The 21,785-nt window shown below is 43.4% G+C and overlaps 2 protein-coding genes across 24 annotated transcripts in view; one reads left to right on the forward strand and one right to left on the reverse strand.

Moving 5' to 3' along the window:
- The window catches only part of ppfia2 (PTPRF interacting protein alpha 2), a 63,690-nt gene extending 61,630 nt beyond the window's left edge, over positions 1-2,060 (forward strand). For 2 of the 11 annotated variants that reach the window (XM_054799893.1, XM_054799896.1), the window contains exon 31: positions 137-1,066. Coding sequence is in view for 2 of the 11 variants with exons in the window: in XM_054799890.1 (XP_054655865.1) it covers positions 137-148 (12 nt within the window). In the remaining 9 variants the exon portion in view is untranslated. Of the gene's footprint in view, positions 1-136; positions 1,078-1,190 lie in introns of those variants that run through there. The other 9 variants (XR_008573781.1, XM_054799891.1, XM_054799901.1 and 6 more) reach the window with 9 other exon arrangements.
- On the reverse strand, positions 910-17,284 carry acss3 (acyl-CoA synthetase short chain family member 3). 13 transcript variants are annotated; one of them, XM_054799908.1, is made up of 16 exons: positions 16,938-17,276; positions 15,098-15,242; positions 14,843-15,031; positions 12,056-12,190; positions 11,850-11,990; positions 11,693-11,773; positions 11,517-11,612; positions 10,863-11,014; positions 10,691-10,794; positions 5,191-5,286; positions 5,054-5,117; positions 3,408-3,489; positions 3,186-3,308; positions 3,024-3,123; positions 2,779-2,954; positions 910-1,712 (listed from the first exon to the last, which is right to left on the reverse strand). In XM_054799908.1, exons 1-16 carry the CDS (start codon positions 17,204-17,206, stop codon positions 1,629-1,631), a joined length of 2,037 nt encoding a protein of 678 aa, XP_054655883.1. In that variant the 5' UTR covers positions 17,207-17,276; the 3' UTR covers positions 910-1,628. The 13 variants fall into 13 exon arrangements, 12 of the variants coding, with proteins under 12 accessions (XP_054655883.1, XP_054655881.1, XP_054655885.1 ...); XM_054799906.1 differs by having other exon boundaries at positions 11,693-11,791; positions 11,850-12,008; XM_054799910.1 differs by lacking the exon at positions 5,054-5,117 and having other exon boundaries at positions 3,211-3,308; positions 11,693-11,791; positions 11,850-12,008; positions 16,938-17,283.
- Positions 17,285-21,785: the final 4,501 nt, after the last annotated feature.

Raw genomic sequence — 21,785 nt, forward strand, 5'->3', positions numbered from 1 at the left:
GACATTTGATTCCCCCCCCCCCCCCCCCCCCCCCCCCCCCCCCCCCCCAGCCACAGCCACTAGGGGGCATATGCATTCTGTGTGAGTACCTGCATGTGACCAGTTTGGACTGAAATTCTTCACCATTTCCCTTTAGGCGCAGTTCTGAATGGAGCTGCTGGATGGGCCAAACTGGCGGGAGGGGTTGTGGTGGGGAGTGGGGGGACAGTTGGGGGCACGCCATTGGGACAACTCGCACTGCCAAGAAGCCCCCATCTCCAAACCTCACCTGCCAGCCCCTCCCTCACTCCGAACGCCGGTGCTAAACTCCACAATCCTGCAGGCTGGCGGCCATTTCTACCTTTTACATGTAAAGCTTATGATGTACTGTCTTATTTATTTCTTTTACAAAAGATGATGTAGGTTATCTGTAAATGAATATAAATATGACAATTTTTAATATACATACACACACGTCTATGTGTAAAAAAAAAAAAAAGAAGAAAGGAAACTATTGTGCAAACAAATGTTAGTGGACCATAGATGATAATATAATGCTGCTCTCAGATCACGTCATCCGGACATTCTATTTTTTTCATTGTGCTGAGTGGAGGCCGCCCTCTAGTGGTCGCTGTGAGCCATGTTTCTTCCGGAGAGGACGGACTAGCACAAAATTAACAACCAATAGGAACGTGTTTTTCGTCCAGCCCCGCCCTCTCGGAGGACAAACAGGAAGACTGACCGCTTCCGCTCATCGTGTGCGTAGAGTGTTTGTTTGACCCGACAACGTGAGGTAAAAATGCTTGCTGTGACATTTTGGTGTCCTCGACCTCGTTTCCTGTCTTTGTTTGGAAGTTGTTTTTTTTTTTTTTTTTCAAAACCCATCTTCAATTTGCACGACCAAGGAATCGTGACGACATCTCGTGTCTATATCTTTTTTATTTATTTATGACTTCTTGTACGTACGTCGTGGTGAGCAAAAGAAATTAAAAAGAAAAACGACAGAGTGTGTGGACTTTTCATTATTTCAACCAAAGCTTGATTAAAAAGTCATCATACAGGGTCAGGAAAAATGATCTGACACATTTGTAGGTTAAATAAAAAGCAAATAAAGTAAAGAAACAAAAACGTGTTTTTATTTTCAAAAAGTACATATAATGCCATTTTGCTTTGTTTCTTTGTAATGCCATTGTTTTTGGTTTCTTTTTCAGTTGCTGCCATGAATTGGACTGGTGAGCATCGCTTTCATTATGGAAACGATCAAATCCAGCGAATCTGTAACTGCAACACAACGAGCGTTCAATCTTGGTAGACATGATCCCCGTAGCAGCTCCAAACACCATCTTGTTATGGTTAACTTCACAGCTACTGGATCTGCATTGAGTGTGTGGACAATAGTGGATCCCATTTGACTGATTTCATTTTAAAACATAATGAAACAGAATGGCATTATATATGCTTTTCCAAAATAAAAACACCTTTGTGTTTCTTTACTTTATTTGCCTTTTATTTCACCTACAAATGTGTCAGATCATTTTGCCTGACCCTGTAGAAAAATAATGTAAACACCTACACTTCCGCAGTTTTATCCAATAATACACATGTACGTCATCAACACGCTAACATGCTGAAGCCACTTGCTGCTGCGTTCAGGCGACGTGGGGCCTTAGAGTTTTCTCCACCAGCATCTCAACGTCCTTGAACACATCAGGGTCCTCGATGGTGGGCGTGATCTGTATTGGAGTGGGGGTTAATGATTAATTTAATTTGTATTGTTACACACCTGGGAGCCAATTAAACACATAGCATAGCATAGCAACTGTTCTGTTATGCAATCATCATGATTTGCTGATATAAACGATCATGGACTCGAGTTTTTGTAGTCGCTCCTCACAAACTGGGGATGTTTTTGTCACATAAAGGATCTTTGACAAGTGTTTTTGTAGTAGACCCTTAAAAATGGGCGACCGTTTTGTCACATAAAGGATCTTAGACTGGTGTTTTTGTAGTAGGCCCTTAAAAAGGAGGACGATTTTGTCATTTAAACGATCTTTGACGAGTGTTTTAGTGGTAGATCCCGAAAAACAGGTGACAATTTTGTTGTATAAAGGATCTTTGATGAGAGTGTTTGCAGTCGCCGTAAAAACTGGGCATGATTTTGCCTTACAAAGGATCTTTGACTAGGCTTTTTGTTGGTGGCCCTTAAAACACGTGATGTTTTTGTCATATAAAAGGATTGCTGACTGGTGTTTTTGTAGTCAGTCCTTAAAAACGAGTGACAATTTTCTTGGATAAAGGATCTTTGACTAGTGTTCGTGTAGTAAACCCTTAAAAAGGAGAATGATTTTGTCGTATAACAAATCTTTGACAAATGTTTGTGTTGTAACCCCTTAAAAACGGGATGATGGTGTTACGTATATAAAGGATCTTTGACTAGTGTTTTTGTACTTGGCCCTTAACGGAGGATGATTTTGTCGTATAGAGAATCTTTGACTAGTGTTTTTATAGTAGGCCCTTAAAACGTGGGATGATTTTGTCGCCGTAAAAACTGGACATGATTTTGCCTTTGACTAGGCTTTTTGTTGGTGGCCCTTAAAACACGTGATGTTTTTGTCACACAAAGGATCTTTGACTTGTTTTTGTTGCGGACGGTTTCGTCATAGAAATAATGTTTGACTGTTTTGTAGTAGAACCTTACAACAGGGATGCTTGTGTTATGTAATGGATGTTGCAGGCCCTCAAAACACGGGATGATTTTGTCATATTAAGGATCTTTGACTTGTGTTTTCCATCTGGTACCTTATACGGCTTGCCATTGACCAGGTTGGCCAGCGAGGAGCGTGGGATCTTTCCGGAACGTGTCTTGGGAAGCCCGTGGACAAACAGCACGTTCCTGAAGGCGGCCACGGGGCCAACGCTGTCCCTCACCAGCTGGACCATCTCCTTTGCGATCTCCTCCCGACCCTGCCTCACTCCTGCAGGACCGGAATGAGACGCGATGAGTCGGTTCTGCTGCCTTGTGGGCCGTCTTGCTGCTTCCTCACCGTTTTTCAGCACACACAAGGCCAGGGGGACGTGTCCCTTCAGCGTGTCCTCCAGGCCCACCACGGCGCAGTCGGCCACTGCCGGGTGCTGCAACACCGACTGCACACAACGGCGACAACGACGTGAGACAAAGAGCAACTTTCTGGCATGGAGGGTCGTACCTCCTCTAAGGCTCCGGCGGACAACCTGTGGCCGGCCACGTTGATGACATCATCAGACCTGGACATGATGTACAGGAAACCCTCGTCGTCAACATAACCGGCGTCCATGGTGTCGTAGAAGCCCTGATGGCCACACACACACACACACACGCACGCTTTCACTATCTGCAGTTCCTTGTCCTTCCAACAGAGGGCGCCCTAACACTAATCAAGCAAACAAACCGGGAATTTGCTGAAGTAGATCTCCTTGAAAAGCTCAGAGTTCTTCCACAAGGAGGAGGCAGCACCGGGGGGCAAAGGTAATCTGTTACACAGACAAAGACGGCACAGTAGAAACCCACCAAGGTGGAATCATGGACGCACCGTAAGAACACCCGAAAAGCTCTAAAGCCAGACAACGTCACGGCTTGTCAAAGCGTCTCCATGCTGGAGGAAAATACAGAACGCGGGGGACATTTTGATATGTTTTATGTTGTAATTAAAAGCAAGCCAGTGTAGATAAGATGACGTTATCTGCATCTCAGCTTTGAGTTGTAGATTGTAGACAACCCGTATTAATGCAGTAATCCACGGCTATAGTGCAGTTTAGAAAAAAAGTACTTCATCATTTGCTGTTTCCTGGTTAAATATGGCATACTAGTAAAAATAAATCAAATAAAAGAGCATATTTAAGGACATTGTTCTTATTCTTGGCCTAAATGAAGCATTTCCAAGCATAAAAATGTCCAAATGATCTAACTAAATGAACTAAAATCCAAATACAGGGCAGCTGTATGTAGTATTCTACATTGGCCACGAGATGTCACCACAACGTGAGACGTGATCGCCAGAACAGACAATTATTGTAGGTTTAAATGATCTCACACAATAATAGTCATAATAACACGGGCTGCTGTTGGGGCCATAATCCATGACTAGCTAAAACGCGGCTCCAATATCACTTCCTGTTCGCCTGGCACTAAGGTCCCCCAGGCAACATGAGCAGGTCATCTTAAATGGCTTATTTACTCTTATTCTGTCTACTACAGTGGCTAATACCAGCGTAAGCCACCATTACAATACATTGATGAGACAATCGCCACTACAGGAAGTACGCAGTCTAGAAAAAAACAAGGACCCGCTTATATGTGAATCTATGTTATCTTATTTATGTCTGTCTTATTTTCTCTTATGATGTCTACTATATTGGGTAATAGGAGTGTAAAGGTGAGTATAGGGGTGTTATTTCATGGTTAAACGGCTCTGATCATGTTAAAAAGTGTATTTAAAAGGTGGTAAACCTTTTTTCTATGTCTTATGTTATGTCTATCTTGGGTAATAGGAGTGTAAAGGTGACTATAGGGGTGTTATTTCATGTCTAGAGGGCTCTAATCATGTTTAAAAGTTTATTTAGAAGGTGGTAACCAGGTTTTCTGTCTTACTTTCTCTTATTATGTTTACCATATTGTGTCATAGGAGTGTAATGGTGATTATAGGGGTGTTATTTCATGTCTGGAGGGCTCTAGTAATGTTTAAAAGTGTATTTAGAAGATCGTAAAGAGGTATACAGTATTATATATTCCATTTTCTAAATCTTGAGTTCTACTCGGCGCAAATGCACTTATCAACGTTAAGTCTGGAAGCATGTACATTATAAAAGAGGAATACTGTAGTATTTTTTGGTAGTTTATAATAAACAAGCTGCAGGCCACAGATGGCCCACACGCTGCGCTTTTTGACATGAAAGCGCTAAAAGCGTCCTTTTGGCATCTTAGTGTCCTGGATGGTAAAGTAGCACAGCTCTTTCTGCTTCTTCTAGCTGTCCTCTGTGCCTTAAAAGCTTCTTCTTGCACTCATTTGGGAGTCTTGATGATGATGATGATGCTTACCTGACTACAATATTTCCCAGAGTTCCCGGCTTCACGTGTCGCATGTGCTCATCAATGACTGACACTACAGCAGACGGAGACGTTAAAGAAGATGATGGAGGAGGAGGATGGTGATGTTACTGGAGCGCAGGTCTTACCATCATATCCTGGGACAGGTTTGCCTGCCTGGCCTGCAGGTGGCGTCAGAGAGTTGCCCAGGCCGACGCACGTGGACGTGATGGGAGAACCCGTCTCTGGTAAGAGGAAGGCAACACATTCTATAAGATCTTCATGGCGGATGGATTATGAAGGACATTTCTATGACGCAAGAACGAGCGTGTGCAACGTTAGCACACAAAACAAACGTATTCAGCTTGCAAGCATGCTGTAAGTCCCCCCCTAAACAGCAGGTGGTGCTATAACCTCCAACCATACACCCATTTCAGCCAATCAAGACGCCTGAAAAAACACAATACCAACAATGGCGGATCAAGCAAACTTGAAATATTAGCAAAGAAAAGGGGGAAATAATCCCAACATGATGAAATTGGAGCCAGAGATGAGATTTCTTCCTAAAGCACAAAGAAGACCAGGTGTTCATTGGAAGATGATCACTGGAGAGAGGCTCACTATATAGAACAAGTTGCTTTTTAACATTTTCATCATTTCAATTGATTAGCAAGCATATTGCACAACAGCAGCAACACAACCAATGTTGTACGGGAGGTAAGGAGCAAACTGCTGAGCCAGCATTAATAGTGTAAACAGCAACACAGCAAAGTCTAACTTGCATGACTTTCATACCCGCAGTGGAGCAGCGACATTTTAAAGCGCATGCAGAGCTACAGTAGATGACGCTGACTGCTGCTGTGTTTTTGGTTTTGATGCTAGGTGTAGCTACGTGAAATCAATGCACCCAAAATACTGGAAGTACTACATGTTATCATGAAAGTACCTGTTACTACACGCTCACAGCACGGATAGAAAACCACTAAACCCTGTTGGAGCTTTTTGCAGGTGTTTTCATAGGCGGGATAGGTGTGTCCCAGTCATTACCTGCCTCTTTGTTTTACCAGTTTTATATCTTTATCAGACACAGGAAAGAGAAAGACGTGTGTTCATGTCTCACAGGAGGATTGTGGATGATGTGCTACATTCCAAAAAAAAGTGTACTTTACCTTTAAAAAGGTACAAACGAGCACAGTAGGGACACAAGAAAGCCAAATTATGGCAGCAGCTACTTCAAAGATACTTTCCATGCTAATGGAAGGGACGCTGAGGCACCAAGCTGTCATTTGGGATTAAAGTTAGCCATGAGTATAATTCCAAAAGACTGGAGGACTAGTTTAGTCGCCTCACATGTTGCTGTGCTTTGATTCAAGCGAGTAAATAAAAAGAAAGTAAATGTCACACCAGTGAATCACAGAGTTGATATTTGCCTCCACGCTTGGACAAGCGTCTTGCGGAGACCCCAGCAGGACATGCACGTCCACGCAGTCGGCGGGTTTACACCATCATTAGGATAGCATGATGGAAGTCAATGAGGGCCACGGCTGAGGAGGACGAATCATGGAAAGGTGAGCATGAAGACAATTAGTCCCAGGGAATGTAAATCAGGTGTTTATGTAAGAACACGACATACATACATAGGAATTGCCAGTTGGAAGCGCACCTTTGTTACCAGGCAACACTGGTGACATCAGCGCCCACCCCCTTCCCTCCCTGCCAGCTCCTAAAATAGCACAGGGATTAATATCAGGCTTGAAAATGGCAGACGGCGAGCAACACGTGCAACACGTCAACGTCTCCGCGGCGCCTCGGTAACCATGGCCACCGTCCAACATCAGCATGTTTACTCACATACAGTAACTTGTTATTCTGCACCGCCTCATCCTTACACTTCCTCTGTTTCGCAGCATGACACATTAGAGGCAGTGTTTCCCACAGGGCCGCTATCTATTTGTGGCAGTGCGTCACATTGGCATAATTGGCCGTGGTGCACTTGCAAAAAGGCAGTAAAAACTTGAAAAACTGAATGAACTTTCGTCTGTCCCTGCTTTTGGTTGTGTTTTTTTAAATGTCACAACCAAGACGGAGCCGCCTGTGAGCACTTTCAGATGGGGGAGGGGCCCACAGCAGAACCCGCTGCTTGTTGAGAAGAGTGATGATACGTGATTTCATGTCATGCTTGCCAAAACCAAGATGGGTCATATGACTCACTAAAAGTACAACACTGATCCCTCCTGCTACATCTTCTTATTCTCTGGCAGACCAGCTGTTCTATCAGGTGTTTATGGGCCACATGCCATGGAGAACGTTATGCTGCCTGCAACATCATTCAGCATGACCGGTTTGGTGGTGGGTCAGTGATGGTCTGGGGAGGCATATCCCTGGAAGGACGCACAGACCTCTACAGGTTAGATAACGGCACCCTGACTGCTATTAGGTTCCGGGATGAAATCCTTGGACCCATTGTCAGAACCTACGCTGGTGCAGTGGGACCTGGGTTCCTCCTGGTCCACGACAATGCCCGACCTCATGTGGCTAGTGTATGCAGGTAGTTCCTGGAGGATGAAGGAATTGATACCATTGACTGGCCCCCACGTTCACCTGACCTAAACCCAATAGAACACCTCTGGGACATTATGTTTAGGTCCATCCGGCGCCGCCAGGTTGCTCCTCAGACTGTCCAGGAGCTCATGGATGCCCTGGTCCAGATCTGGGAGGAGATCCCCCAGGACACCATCCGTAGTCTCATTAGGAGCATGCCCCGACATTGTCAGGCATGCGTACAAGCACGTGGGGGCCACACAAACTACTGAGAATCATTTTGAGTTGCTACAATGACATTTTAGCTAAATGGACCAGTGTGCTGCATCATTTTTTCACTTTCGTTTTTGGGGTGTCTTTGATTTCCCCCCTCTATAGGGTGATCATTTTCATTTCTATCAAATGATGTGGCATCATTTTGTTACTAATACATCACCCACTTATTATCAGGAAACATATTCAACATCATTTTCCCCCAGTTTAGATCTGATGTGTTTTCAAAGTGTTCCTTTCATTTTTTGAGCAGTGTATTTGTGGCCGCCGCAAATACATTCATCAATTGAAAATACTGGACACCGCGAGTATCGGAGTCGTTTAAAACCTGCACGTGTTTCACTGAATGGTACTCATGGGTACTTGTGTCTGTTAACCCGTTCACTTACTTCCCCCTGCTACCGCTAGCTAAACTAAAAAAGGCAAGTGGAGGAGGCCGTGGAACGTTGTGTGCAGGTGCTCTGTGATGGGTGACTCGTGTCAATAGAATACCCGACTCATGTAAGGTTCTGTGCACACATTGTGTGACGAGTGATTCGAGTGAAACGGGCACCCGATTCACAACTTGTTTCACATGTGAGTTTCTGCACATGCAATCTGTGATGGGTGACTCGTGTCAAAAGAGTACCCGATTCACTCCAGTGAGTGACTCATAAGATCTCAAGTCATGGACACCACCAATACTACTACCACTACTACTAATATGAATAACAGGGCTGTCGATCGAGTAAAATATGAGATTAATTGCATTTTGACCATAGTTAACTCATAATTAACTGCTTTTAATTGCAGATAGAAATAAGTTCTTATCAAAAATAAGTAGGGATGGAAATCTCTGGTAAATGATTGGATATGCAACTGCAACAATAAGTAAAAATAAATGCTGCTACTATGTGGGAATGCATAAAGGTAAGATGTGATGACCTCATTGAGCGCTAACGTGCATATTTGTTCAGGCTGGTACTGGTGGATGGTGGCTCTGTATTCATTTCGTGCTTTTCTTTTGATGCTGTTCCTGTCTTACTTTTACACAACACATCATAAACAACATCAATGACACGGCTTTAATGGACATCTGGTTCGCTGATGTGTTGCAAATCTTTCCTGGTGACTAGCTAGCATGCTGCTAATGCTAGCGCTGCTAATGCTATATAAGTAACTATAGTTATATACTGTAGTTACAAAAAATAGTTTTTGTAAAGAAAAACTAGCGGTGTAAATGTGGCGTGCGCCACATCGTCAGTCCGCCCAGCGCGTCATTCAAGCCAGAACCACCACTGCGCACACGTTAATCGCATGTCAAAAAAATAGTGCCATGAAAGAAAACTTCTGTTAACGTTAACTTTGACAGACCAAAATAATGGTAAATTACAATAATAATGCCAAATATACTGTAAATAATAATAGTAAGAATAATGAGAAATCCTGTTGTTATTGTAATTCAATGGATGTAGTTTTTTGCTTGTTACTGTTGAATGCTTTTTAAAAAATGATTGTTGTTATTATTATTAGCAGTAGTAGTGTATTGGTTATTCGTGTGTGTGTTGAACTGTTGTATTTCTATCTTTGGAGGTGTTGTAAAGCTAGGCTTGGGTTGGAGTTGGGGTTGTTTCTTTTACTTCTGTGAATAAAATCAATTAAAAGGAAACGTTGGAAAGCTGAGAATGATGCCGTGCACTTCTACACCACAATAAAAACATGTTATTCAATCAGTTATTAGAAAATGTTTGTGTGGTTTTGGCTGTTTGAACAAGTAGCAGAGGGGTGGACTTGAAGTGAATGAATTGAACTTGAAGTCATTGAACGTATGAAGGCTTTGTGAGGGCTCGGTGGATTGGAACTGTCCTTTTTTCCAGTATAGTTAGTGAATGGAATGCCTTTGCAGTTATTTCCCCATATTTACACATAACTCAGATATGGTAACAGTGAGCGGTTAACAGTCTATACACTGTACTGTAGTACTAGCAATGGCGTAATCACTAATTACTGTCCGTGTTGGTGGAGGTGTCAGCAGGATGCCCAGTGATTGAGGTGGCTGCACATGGGAATAACCACAACGCCGCCACCTAGTGGGAAAGCCATCAAAGGCTTTGCAAGTTTGTCTGGCATCACACAATCCTATTGTTTCCTCTAAAAAGGTGAGCGTCCGGGAGGCGTGACTGAATCACACGTTTAGACTGCATGCTGACATCCATTACATTTAGTCCCAGTCATGGAAGGAGATCAAATCTTTCCTCACCGATGGAGAACATTGGAATACCGACACGCTCAGCTTCAACTAAAAGCACCTTTTCAACAAGCTTATTTCTTTTTTCAGAAAAGGAATCAAGTATCTTGGCAGCCTTCAATGCACTGAAGGATGACACAAAATCATCTTGTGCTTATGGAGATGTGTGTGTGCGTGTGTGTGTGTGTGTGTGCGCGTGTGTGCGCGTGATTCATTCAAAAGAACAGGATGCCTTTTGTTCCAAGTGAAAGGTCTTGTGATAGTGTTATCGTTCTGTTGTAGATACGAATATCCAGAACAGAGTTGGAAAATATTCCATTCCAAACAGAGAACACAAGAGAACCCCCACATATTCCATAAAACCTTATTTTTTTAATTTGTGGGACATTGTGGGAAAGTAGTCAAAATCCAAAAGCAGTGACCTAATACCTCCACCTTTACTGTGAAGGATGTCCCGCCTCTGTGACATGAATGTTGTGTGGCTGTGATGGACAGTCCACTACAATCAATCACAAGCAATCATAGTCTAGTCCAGATCCTGGTCCAGTCTAGTCCAGGTCGTGGTACCACAGATGCATAGGAGGTTCAACGTCAGAGTGTTTGCTTACCAGTCTGCCACCAGTGATCCAGTACGGGAGCCCTGAAACTCCTCTTGGCCCACTCCAGCGTCTCCACGTCACAGCGCTCTCCTGCCAGGAATATGGACCTCAGCCTAGAGGGACACGTACCTCTCAATCACTGAATCCAAGGTGGGAGTCAAAGGTCACACTCAGGGCCTACTTGGGCAGGGGGTAAGTGGCCGCGCTCTCGGCCTGAGGGTCCTGCTGGCGAATGGCTCGGATGGCGGTGGGCGCGGTGAACATGCCGGCCGCTTGGTGTTCAGACAGTACGCGGAAGAAGGCGCCGGGGTCCGGAGTCCCAACAGGCTTGCCCTGTAAACAAAAAAATAATAATAATTCTCTTTCAGTTGACGCAAATATTCAACCCCAGCTCTGCTTCCAAGGAGCGCTGGCGGACTACCGAACAGCTCCCACTGTCCATTCCACGCGTGTGAGAAAGGGTGGAAAGTTGGCACCAGGAGACGGATAAGGCCCAACTAGCCCCGACGGGATATCTGGAGGCCAGTTTTTAAGTGGGATGGACGAATAGCATCAAACAGGTAAACGCTATGTTGGATAACAGCTAGCTTGGAGGCGAAAGTCCAACTTCAAGCTGGGGTGTCCTTACTTTTTCCACCCAGGGTTGCAGACAAAAACATCCAAGGATTTATGTCGCCATAGTTACAAAGAATGTTAGCAGGAAAAGGAGCGCTTGATTTGTTCACCCGCACAGTACGGATGATCTCGCCTCATTGATCATCTGTTTTTAATGATTTATCGGTATGACGTGATAATTCCCTCATACGGGCCTGGTGATGATGGTGCAGATGCACACCTCATAGAGGATGGTGGTGTTCCCGTGGAGAAGAGGCGCGTAGCAGATGTATGAGTGGCCCACCACCCAGCCCAGGTCTGAAGCTGCCCACCAAACCTGCAACATGTGATCATATATCAACATGTCATCCTGTCACGTAGCACTCGCATGCATTTGGACAAAAAAAAGAACTTAACCTCTCCAGGCCTGAGTCCGTAAATATTGGACATGGTCCACTTGAGCATCACAGCACACCCCCCGGTGTCCCTCACCACCCCCTGCGGTGCAGCAAGAAACTGGCAATGCGTGTAAAAGAAGAGCCCATCTAAGCTAACTATCACACGCTAAAGTCACCTTTGGCGTTCCGGTGGTGCCAGATGTGTAGAGGATGTAGAGAGGATGGTTGGAGGCCACGGGAACGCAGTCGTGAGGCTGAGCGGCGGCCATCTCCTCGTCCCAGTCCAGAGCCGAGCCCCCACTCATGGACACTCTCTCCTGTGAGGACAAACGCGTCTCATTTCACACGGCGTGCAGTCTGAGCCTCGCCGGAACACACTCACCATGTTGTCTCTGCAGTAGATGAGCACTTTGAAGGGCCTGTGAGCGCTAAGCTCCAACGCTTTCTCCACCAGAGGGACGTAGGCCACGCGGCGGCCCGGCTCCAGGCCGAACGAGGCGGTGATGATCATTTTCGGCTGGAAGAATATGGAACTACATTAGGCACAAAGGCTTTCTACTTGGAAAAAATACCATTTCAAACTGAAAACACAAGTTTTGATGTGAATTTTGTGTATTCAAAATAAAAACAGGCGCACACAATTTTTCAGGTTAAATGTAATTATGATTCACTCTGGTAATTCTTTGGAAGAAATGGTTTATTTTCATTTTACTCTTTCACGTACGACAGCGTATTAGCACCACATTGGAAAAAAAAGAGATTTTGAGAATAAAGTCGTAATATTTCCTTTGCCCGAGGCCAAAGGTGACATAAGTCCCCCATTTTCATAGCTGTCTCGGGTAGGCCTGTCACCATAATCGACAAATCAAATGATTAAAAAAAAACAAGTCGATAATTATGCGCGTCAATAAACTGACATGTGCACATATGTGCGTGTTTGCGTGTCTGCTGGTCTCTCTGTACCACACAGGCTGGATGACAACAGGCTTCACTCTGCATCTGTCTGTGTGCATCGGTTCTACGCTGGAATGAACAGAGAGCGTGAACCCTCCTGTCCTCTCATTCAGGAGGTGGGGCTACTAGGGAGTGGAAACAGAGTGCCAGCAAGAAGCTAGCAGTAAATTAGCCTTTTGAGAAAGCATGTGCCAACAGGAATGAAGGCACAGAAGTGATGGTTTCTAAGGCGAACACAGCAGCCCCGGTGTGGGAATATTTTGGTTTTAAACAGAATGATCAAGATGAACGCATGAACACGGACAACCGACACAGACAGTTTTCTCAACTGGGAGAAAAAACTACATTCGTCCCGACAGTGAACGCTTACTGAGGCGTTTGGTCTGCAGATATAAACAAAACAGTGCAAAATAGTGCACGCTCACAGTGTCACTCGCTGCATTGCAAAAGAAATGCAACCACTCAATACAGTTATATGGCATACATTTTACACCATATAATTCACATAATGCCGATGAAATCGATTATCGACGATAATTTGTAGCACAATTATCGACCAGCAAAATGTGTTATCGTGACAGGCCTAGTCTCAGGCAATGCCTGTTTAAGACGGAGTATTAAAATAATCTGAGATTTTGAAAATACAGTCATGAATTTACAAGAATAGAGTTGTAAATTTACAAGAAAAAAAGTCGTCATATTACCTTTGCCCAAGGCCAAAGGTCACATAAGTCCCCCATTGTGACAGCTGTCTCAGGCAATGTCTGTTACGACGGAGTATTAAAATAATCTGAGATTTAGACAACAAAGTCATAAAGTTACAAGACTAAAGTCGTAAATGTACTAGAAAAAACTCGTAATATTACGAGAATAAAGTGGTATATTTAGGAGAAAAAAACTGGTAACTTTATGTTAGTCATTGCCTGAGACAGCTATGAAAAGGGGGGGCTTATGTGACATGTGGAGGGGGCGGGGTAAGGAAGGCGGAAGCGAGAAGGGCTAGCCGTGCTAATCTAAATGCTAAATGCTCAACTGCTCTGTTTTTCTGCCACAATAGAAATAAAAGCTTTATTCTCATCAATTTAAGACTTTATTCTCGTAAATTTAAGACTTTTTCTCATAAACCTATGGCTTTTTTCTTGTAAATTTACAATCTTATTCTCGTAATATTCCCACTTTTTTCTCGTAAATGTACGACTATTCTCGCATTACAACTTTTCCTGTCATAAATTTGTGCTTTTTTGTCGTATATTTATGACTTTATTCTCGTAATATTATGACTTTTTTCCGTAAATTTACTGGAATAAAGTCGTAAATGTACAACTTTTTTCTCATAAATTTACGACTTCATTCACAAATTCTCCAATTTGTTTTCAAAGTGGCCCTAACACTGTCGTAGTCATATGCTGGATTTTCATACTAGAGATTCCTTTTTTATTCAGATTCAGGTCTTATTTTTTACAGTTTACATTTTTTTCAGATCTTTCTTTTTCAGGTTCAGATCTTTTCTTTTCACTTGCAAACTTGTGATTGTGCGTGGGGGCGTGTCGTCGGCTGAGAAGGGCGTGGAATCTTGACAGACAGCTCAACAAAAAGGCTATGGGCTTTCCCCTATGACGTTGCTTTCAGGGAACGTAGGAACTAAAACAATTCAACTCAATACTTTATGTAGGCTACATGTGGTTGAAATGATGAGTTGTAAATGCGTGAGTGTGGATGGTGTGTTGAATAAAGACATGAAATAGTTGAAAACAAGGCAAGCGCTAACAAGCAGTGCTGAATACGCTGATGTTTCAAATTTCAAAATTCCACATCAAAACTTGAATTTTCAGTTTCAAATTGTATTTTTTCAAGTACAAAACGTTCGGCCCTGATATTGCTCCACAGAGAACTGCTAACAAGTCAGCTATTTTGCCCCCCTAGTGTTTATTTACAAGTATGACAACATCGTCCACATGCTCGACTTTCCTTTTTCACGCTTCTCCTCCTATTAGACAAATCCATGTTATTTTTTGTAAAAGAGTTCCAGAGTTCCAGTAGCTGTAATTCACCCCCTTCCCCACTAGGCAGCGCTACCACTGGGATGCGTGGTAGTGGTGTACTAGCGTGCTAATTTCACTAGAAAGTGTTGATCATTTGCTGAGCTTTTAAAACATCAGCGTGCCCATCGCGCTACAAAGGGACTGACTGGATAAAAGGAATAAGTCTCTCTCACCTTGGCGTGATCGATGCGCAGGGAAAGCTCTTTGGATGCGAAGCCGCCAAAGATGAGGCTGTGGGGGGCGCCGATGCGGGCGCACGCCAACATGGCATACATAGCCTGGGGCACCATGGGCATGTAGATGACCACCAGGTCGCCTTTACGGACATCGTTCTTCGCCAGGACGCCGGCTAGCCGCGACACCTGCAACAACAACGCAGGTGAGTAGGTGTTTGGCTGGAGGGGAAACTGACTAAAAGTCTTAATGACCTGCTCCCCGAGTTCCCTGTAATTGATGATCCGTTTGGTTCCCGTCACCGGGCTGTCGTAAACGATGGCCGCCTGCGCTCCGCGGCCTCCTTCGACGTGGCGATCCACGGCGTTGTAGCACATGTTCAGCTTGCCACCCACAAACCTGCCAGGAAAACACAACAAACTCATAGGACCTTTTTTTTTAAAGCACATTACACCGGGCGTTTCTAAGGTGGGAGGTGCCAGAAGACGTCACGGCTGGAGAAAAATAAAGATGACGTGAGAAAGTAATGGAGCAGACAACTCAAACATGCATTAACTCATTCAATACCAGACGTACTTATACGGTTTTACAAACCCGAACGCCCGATCCCAACAATGTATTTACACGTCTTATATGTGTTTTTGCGCGAGAGGCAAAAAGAGGTGATGACACAATTGCACACTAATGGATGCCACTTTTAGAGCAGTTTTAAGCCATAACAACGGCCACAAGGCGGCAGAAGTGCATTTGATAAGAACTCGGCATGGATCATTTGCATGTATTAACACACTGGACAGCAAGGAGGAAGTGAGAGCGTGGAGGAGTGTAGCGTGCAGAAGGTTACGCACTGTAGGGACATTTTAACGCGGGCACACACAGTTCAGTTCCAAATGTAAATAGTTGATGGTGTTATATTTGTAAATAAATTGTCATTTTGATGTAAAACAACCCTTTTTGTGTTGTTTATGTTGGCATAGTTGTTTACATACTGCATTTGAACTGTCACAAAAGCAAAACATATTTGTGTCAAAATTAAAGTTATGCTTGAAATGTATCACAAAAAGCTCATTTTCTCCCTTTTTAGTGGAGAACTGATATTTTCCTGAAAGTTACCTATGTTCTACTGCTGATTACTAAAGAACGGAAAAAGGTAGAAATTAACTTTTTTTCTGATGAAACATGGTGTCTAATCTTTCTTTTGGCAGGTTCCCTGTTTATATACATGTAGCACAATATTCTGTGTGCCTTAAAAGATCAGTCCAAATGGTGTAAAATGGCCGCTACTGAAGGGGTTGTCTTGAAAAAATGGCTGGGATTGAAGGAGTTAATTACCTGCCTCTTTTTTTACCTGTGTTTTTATATCTTTAGAACTCACAAAAGAGAGAATTCATGTCTCACATAACAATTGTGGATGATGAGCAAAATAAAAAAAAGTGCACTTTTCCTTTAAAAGCACGGTTAAGCCTTGAACTCAAGACTAGTAATAATAAGTTTTATCTTAGTTAAGCTAGCTGTTTGAATGCTAGCAGCTAACAAGCTCATTGGTTCTTTTACAGGCACACTTGTACAAATGAGATTATGTTTGCGTTTCTTATTAATGTTATTACTGACACGTATACAAACGACATGTGTGTGTGTTTATCATTCATGATTACTTTTTTTTCAGCTTGAGTGTCAGCCAAACACAGATGGCGGCCGGCCGGAAGTAACTTTGTTTTGTTGTTGTTGTTTTTCTGCATCCCTTAAATCCCTCATAACTTACTATCACCACGTGATGTTTGCATATGCAACTAATATTTCAGGGTTATAAAGTGAATATTATTTCAACAGGACGAAGAGAACAACGAAATGACGTCAATATATTTCTACGGTACATTGCAGAGGGGGATTCCATGTTTATAAGTTCATAATTTAAAGTGGCACAACTGAAAATGTAAAGTTTGGCCATGCAAACACTGTAAAAGTTTTTTTTAAAAAAACAACAACTGATGAGTTTTACCGAGCACACAAACAACGTGTTGTGTTGTTTTGGAGAGTGGTGCGTTCATGTCCCACTTCCTCGCGTTGGCTTTCCCGCTATCATCACAAACCTACCACTTTGGGAACACGGGGTCCTCCACATGCAACGTTTTGCTCCACTGTTCGAACCAGCTGATATCCTGGCCAGCTTCGGCCCAATACCGAGCGGGCTGGTCCCGGGCGGAGGCGAAGGCTCGGTCGTACTCCGCCTGGCGTGCATCGTCCACGTAGCCTCGTCTCGCTGCAGCCTGGCCTGTCTCGCCATGTTGTCGTCCTGCACGAACATTCCACACTTGCCGTCCAAGGCTGCGCCAGTGAAGGACGCGTTGGATGTGCGCGTGCATCGCTGCTGCAAAACTTTCGCCGAGTTTTTTGTAACTTCCGGTGACGTCAAGGGGGCACCTTAAGGAAGAGCGTGCATCCTTAGGAATGTGAACTATGAGCTGCACGTGACCTTTACACTCTTTCTGTTGCAATACGCGTGTAAATACTGAGCAATAAGACATATTTAGACATTTGAAAACACTTTACAAGAGGAAAAAACTATCCCTGGTTGCACAAAAGTAGGATTCAGACATTCAGGATAAATGACTGAGCTGAGTTCAACCAACACAAAACAACAGCGTATAGGCTTAATTGGTTGCTCAAAGCCCAAGCCAGGACGAGTAGACACCGATTAATCAAGCCAAGTCAAACTTAAATACACCCCGCTATCGATCGCAGAGTCACCGATTCGCCACGGCAACGAGAGCGGCACGCTTTCCCCCGACGGAAGAGGAAATCCTCCAAGAGGCTTACGAGGAGACAAAAGAATACAAAAATACAAAGCAAAGGCAACACCGCCACATAAGTCATAAAACAAAGAGAGAAAGCGTGGCAAATTGTGTCTGCAATACTTTGTGTGTAAGTAGTAACACAAATACACACTCACTGCTCCGCTGAAACCATCATAATTACAATCCAAATAGTTCATGTTATGTTTGTTGCGTGTATAACAAACCAACAACAGCAGTGTACGCTTACACCTATAAACTCTTTGCTTTATTAGCACATCACCATTACTCCTCAGGTGTAAACTTCCGCTTTCCCCGCTCAGACTTCTGGGTAATGTAGCACACGTCCAAGCACACATCTCCGAAAACGTCGTCGCACTGTGAACCCAAGATTCATTTGCTTCTTCTTCTATTGTTTATTGGCGGTTAGTAGGCAGCTCACACAGTTAGCTAGTTTGCTAGCAGCTATTGACCACCACACGAAACGGCACAAAGGAGATTGCAAAGAAAAAGCAGTAAAAGCAATGAGGCAGCCGTCCTGGGGTGACCTTGTTTGTTTCTATCATGATGACATTTGCATAACTGATATTTATCTGCTGCTGCATCTACTTGGGACACTTCATTAGGTACAAGACATAATTAACGGCCTAAAGGTCTTTCCAAACATGAGTGTTTTTGCAGCCTCTGCAGTGTCACGACCACGCTGGCACCCCCTGGCACCAAACAGGCTGCGGGCGCAGACCAATTGCCGTGTTTGGAAGCCCAGCACAACTTAACCCGAGCCCTGGGGGGGCTCCGTCCCTGCTGATTGCACGGACCTTTCCAGGCGGTAAAACACGCCAGACTGGCAGCCTTGGAGATTCATTTCCTGCAGGGTGACGAGCATCAAACTGAAGAGGTTTTCACTTGGACGGCTGACGAAAAGACGTTCATCAGCAAGTTGTCGCCCTCTTAATACAAAACAAACGCACCCCTGCACGACTGCGTGACACTCGTGTCTCCTTTTCCAGGCCTCTTACTGAAAAATCAACTACCCCTTGACATTGAGAGAGCTTCACGCTAATCCCGCTTCCTGACTCTGTCGCTCCGCCCACGTGGCTGGCGGCCTAATCTCTGGTTAAGACCATGTGAAGTTCACATCTGCATGTGAGGCCGCCACGTTGGAAATAAGATAAGTCTCAGAGAAGAAAAAGTAGTCTTTCTATTAGGATGATTCCATAGTAGTAGTGAGGCCTGGGAGGTGTTCGGTGCATGGGGATTTTACACTAGTGCTGCAGTACCAGCCCTGATCCAGCAGAGGGAGCCACAGTGGAAAAAGTCTCTTTTCATTTCTTTCAAAAGCCATATTTATACACTATGTTATAACTGACATCAGCTTTTCAAATTTCACCATCCATTTCCAGTCTGAAGTGCACAAATAGAGGCGGATTCAATCGTGGTGGTTTTATATTAGTGACCTGTGACCCAGCAGAGGGAGCTGTCATGAAAGAAGTCTGTTTTTCTTCTTTTTTTATGTACCGTATGTATTTGGCATTCGATCAAGAGTAGAGGCCAAATAAGAGTTCTCAAATTGCCGTTTTCTTTCCTGCCAACTCTCCCCGTCCTTGCTGTATGGTGTGGGGCAGCCCCAAGGAAACAGAGGCCACTTCTGCCGAGCAACAAGGTGGCAATCGTGTGACATCGCCATTTTTTGCCCATAGTTAGCTAGCTGCAAATATCAAGGAGAAGTACTGTAGACCGTATTGCACAGTAAACGCAAGCACAGGAGTTTCTCTGGTATGCGGCTCATTTTGTAGACTTTTTGAAATGAAAAACAACTGCGATGTGGCCTCTGATGCTCCGTTATAGGCAGCAGATGTGAAGTCAATGAGGAGAGCGAGGGGTGAGGGCATTAAGGATTAATCCCCAAGAGCTTAAGTTGACTGCAATCAAGCCATGCATGCGTCCATGGACGGATGGATGGATAGTTGGATGGATTATGTATGACTTAAGCTTTTACACGTGCCGGCACGGAAACGTGCACGTGATCTGGGTGCAGGCGAGGAGGTCAGCAGCTGCATGTGCACGATGGAGGCCCCCGTGGCACAATCGATCAATGACATGCTGCCTCCTATGGCAGCTTAAATCAATAACAATACAATATTCTTCTTATTGTTATTATTAACAGTGGCGCACATGTGCTTGACGGTATTTACATTTGAAGAATCAAGGGTCAGATCAGCATTTCAGCAACCTGTTGGTGACAATTCTCACCACTTTTATGCACTTTAGGGATGATTGATCCCTGCTTGTCCCGCTTCCGCCATCGCCTGGAGTCACAGATCATCCAGTAGAATTACAGTCATATTAATAGTTGGCAATGATATTAAAACATGTGAGGAATGTAAATAAAAGTATAAATATAATCAAATAATTAATATACTGTATGATAAAAATATATTGAAATATGACTGATCTGTGTGTACATTTTTACTCACACAACACCATCAGCAGCAGCAGTGTTTGTGGCATCTGCGCACGAATAAATCAATACAGAATATTTATGCATAGTGTGTGGTAACATGGAAGATGGAAGAATAAATACCACATATTATATACCGCAAGCGTGCAGCCATCTCATAATGAAACATGCATATAGCACATGTTTCCTTTTCATCGATTCCTTTACATTTCCACTGCTTATTGGGCTGCATGTTGTACAACAATTAGCACTAGGGTCGCAGGTATGCTGGAGCCTATCCCAGCTGACTTTGGGCGACAGGCGGGCTACACCCTGGACTGGTGGCCAGCCAATCGCAGCACAACAATTACAATATACAAAAAATGTGCATCTGCAGAAGTAGCAGGTAGCTGCTGGCTTTGCTTTATGTTTTTAAATGTACTGTGATTTTTTTTTATTGAAAAACTAATTTTTAAAAATTAAGAATTATTAAGGGGTCATTTTAGGCCCTGTGAATTTGAAGCTATTTTTTTAATCAACAAAAATGACATGAAAAAATGTCATGAAAAATAATGAAGGGGTCATTTTCTGCTCTTTCAACTGTTGTGGTTTTATAAAAAAATTTGGTTAAAAGTGATTAAAGGCTTATTTTTAACTTGAATTAAATTTTTAGGTTAAAATGAATCAGTAAAATGAAAAATCATTCATAGACCAGTTTGTTTGTTTCTTTGTTTTTTAAGTAACAAAAATGAACTGAAAAAATAGGAAAGAGTCATTTTGTGGTCTGTGAATTTTTGCGTCTTTCAGTGAAAAATTATATAAAAAATCTACAATTTGAAAGTTTTTTTTGCTCTGTGAATTAAATTTTAAATTGAAAATAAATGCAAAAATATATATACATATATTAAGGCAGGGGCGTCCAACGTACAGCCCAGGGACCACTTGTGGCCTGCAGCTTGTTTTTTATTGACACATGGCACATTGTAGAAATGAAACCCTAAGAATAGCAAAAATGGGGAAAATAGAGGAAAATGGCAAAGTGTAAAGAGAAGTTGAAATGTTCATACCAATACTGTATGCTCCCAGCTGACTTGGGGCGACAGGCGGGGTACACCCTGGCCTGATGTCCAGCCAATGGCAGGGCACATATACACAAACACTCACATTCATACCTATGGACCATTTAGAGTCTCCACATTCCATGTTTTTTGGAATGTGAGAGGACACCGCAGTACCTGCAGAAAACCCACGCACCCCTGCAAACTCCACACAGAAATGCCCAACGGAGATTCAAACCCAGGTCTTCCCATCTCCTGACTGTGTGGCCAACATGATAACCACTGGACCGCCATGCGGCCCAGAGTAAATCATATTTAATAATAATAATAATACACATAAAATAATATTACATGTAAAATAAAAAAAACATTTTTACAAAATGTAAAAATACATAAAAAAGATTAACGTGGCTCCCCGCATCTTCTCATTTTCAGTATGCAACCCTGCGTTTGGAAACCCCTGTGTTAAGGCATCATTATTTTTATTGACAATGAAAAAAAAATGGTTAAGGGGTCATTTTGTTCACCTTTGTGAAAAATGCTTATTTTTTGCTATTATTTAAAGGAGGCAGTAGTGTAGTGTGTATTATCTCTCTCGCGCGCTCTCTCTCTCTCTCTCTCTCTCTCTCTCTCTCTCTCTCTCTGTGCGTGT

This window comes from Dunckerocampus dactyliophorus, chromosome 15 (genome assembly GCF_027744805.1).
Source record: "Dunckerocampus dactyliophorus isolate RoL2022-P2 chromosome 15, RoL_Ddac_1.1, whole genome shotgun sequence".
Lineage (NCBI taxonomy): Eukaryota > Metazoa > Chordata > Actinopteri > Syngnathiformes > Syngnathidae > Dunckerocampus > Dunckerocampus dactyliophorus.

What these genes read in the sequence shown, in the direction of transcription:
- acss3 (XM_054799902.1), bottom strand. Translation starts at nt 17,206, where the DNA reads ATGCACGCGCACATCCAACGCGTCCTTCACTGGCGCAGCCTTGGACGG. An exon ending in ACCTGTCCCAGGATATGATG is followed by an intron (nt 5,118 to 5,190) that starts GTAAGACCTGCG and finishes CGTCTGCTGTAG; the next exon opens with TGTCAGTCATTGATGAGCAC. An exon ending in CTGGGAAATATTGTAGTCAG is followed by an intron (nt 3,490 to 5,053) that starts GTAAGCATCATC and finishes TCTGTGTAACAG; the next exon opens with ATTACCTTTGCCCCCCGGTG.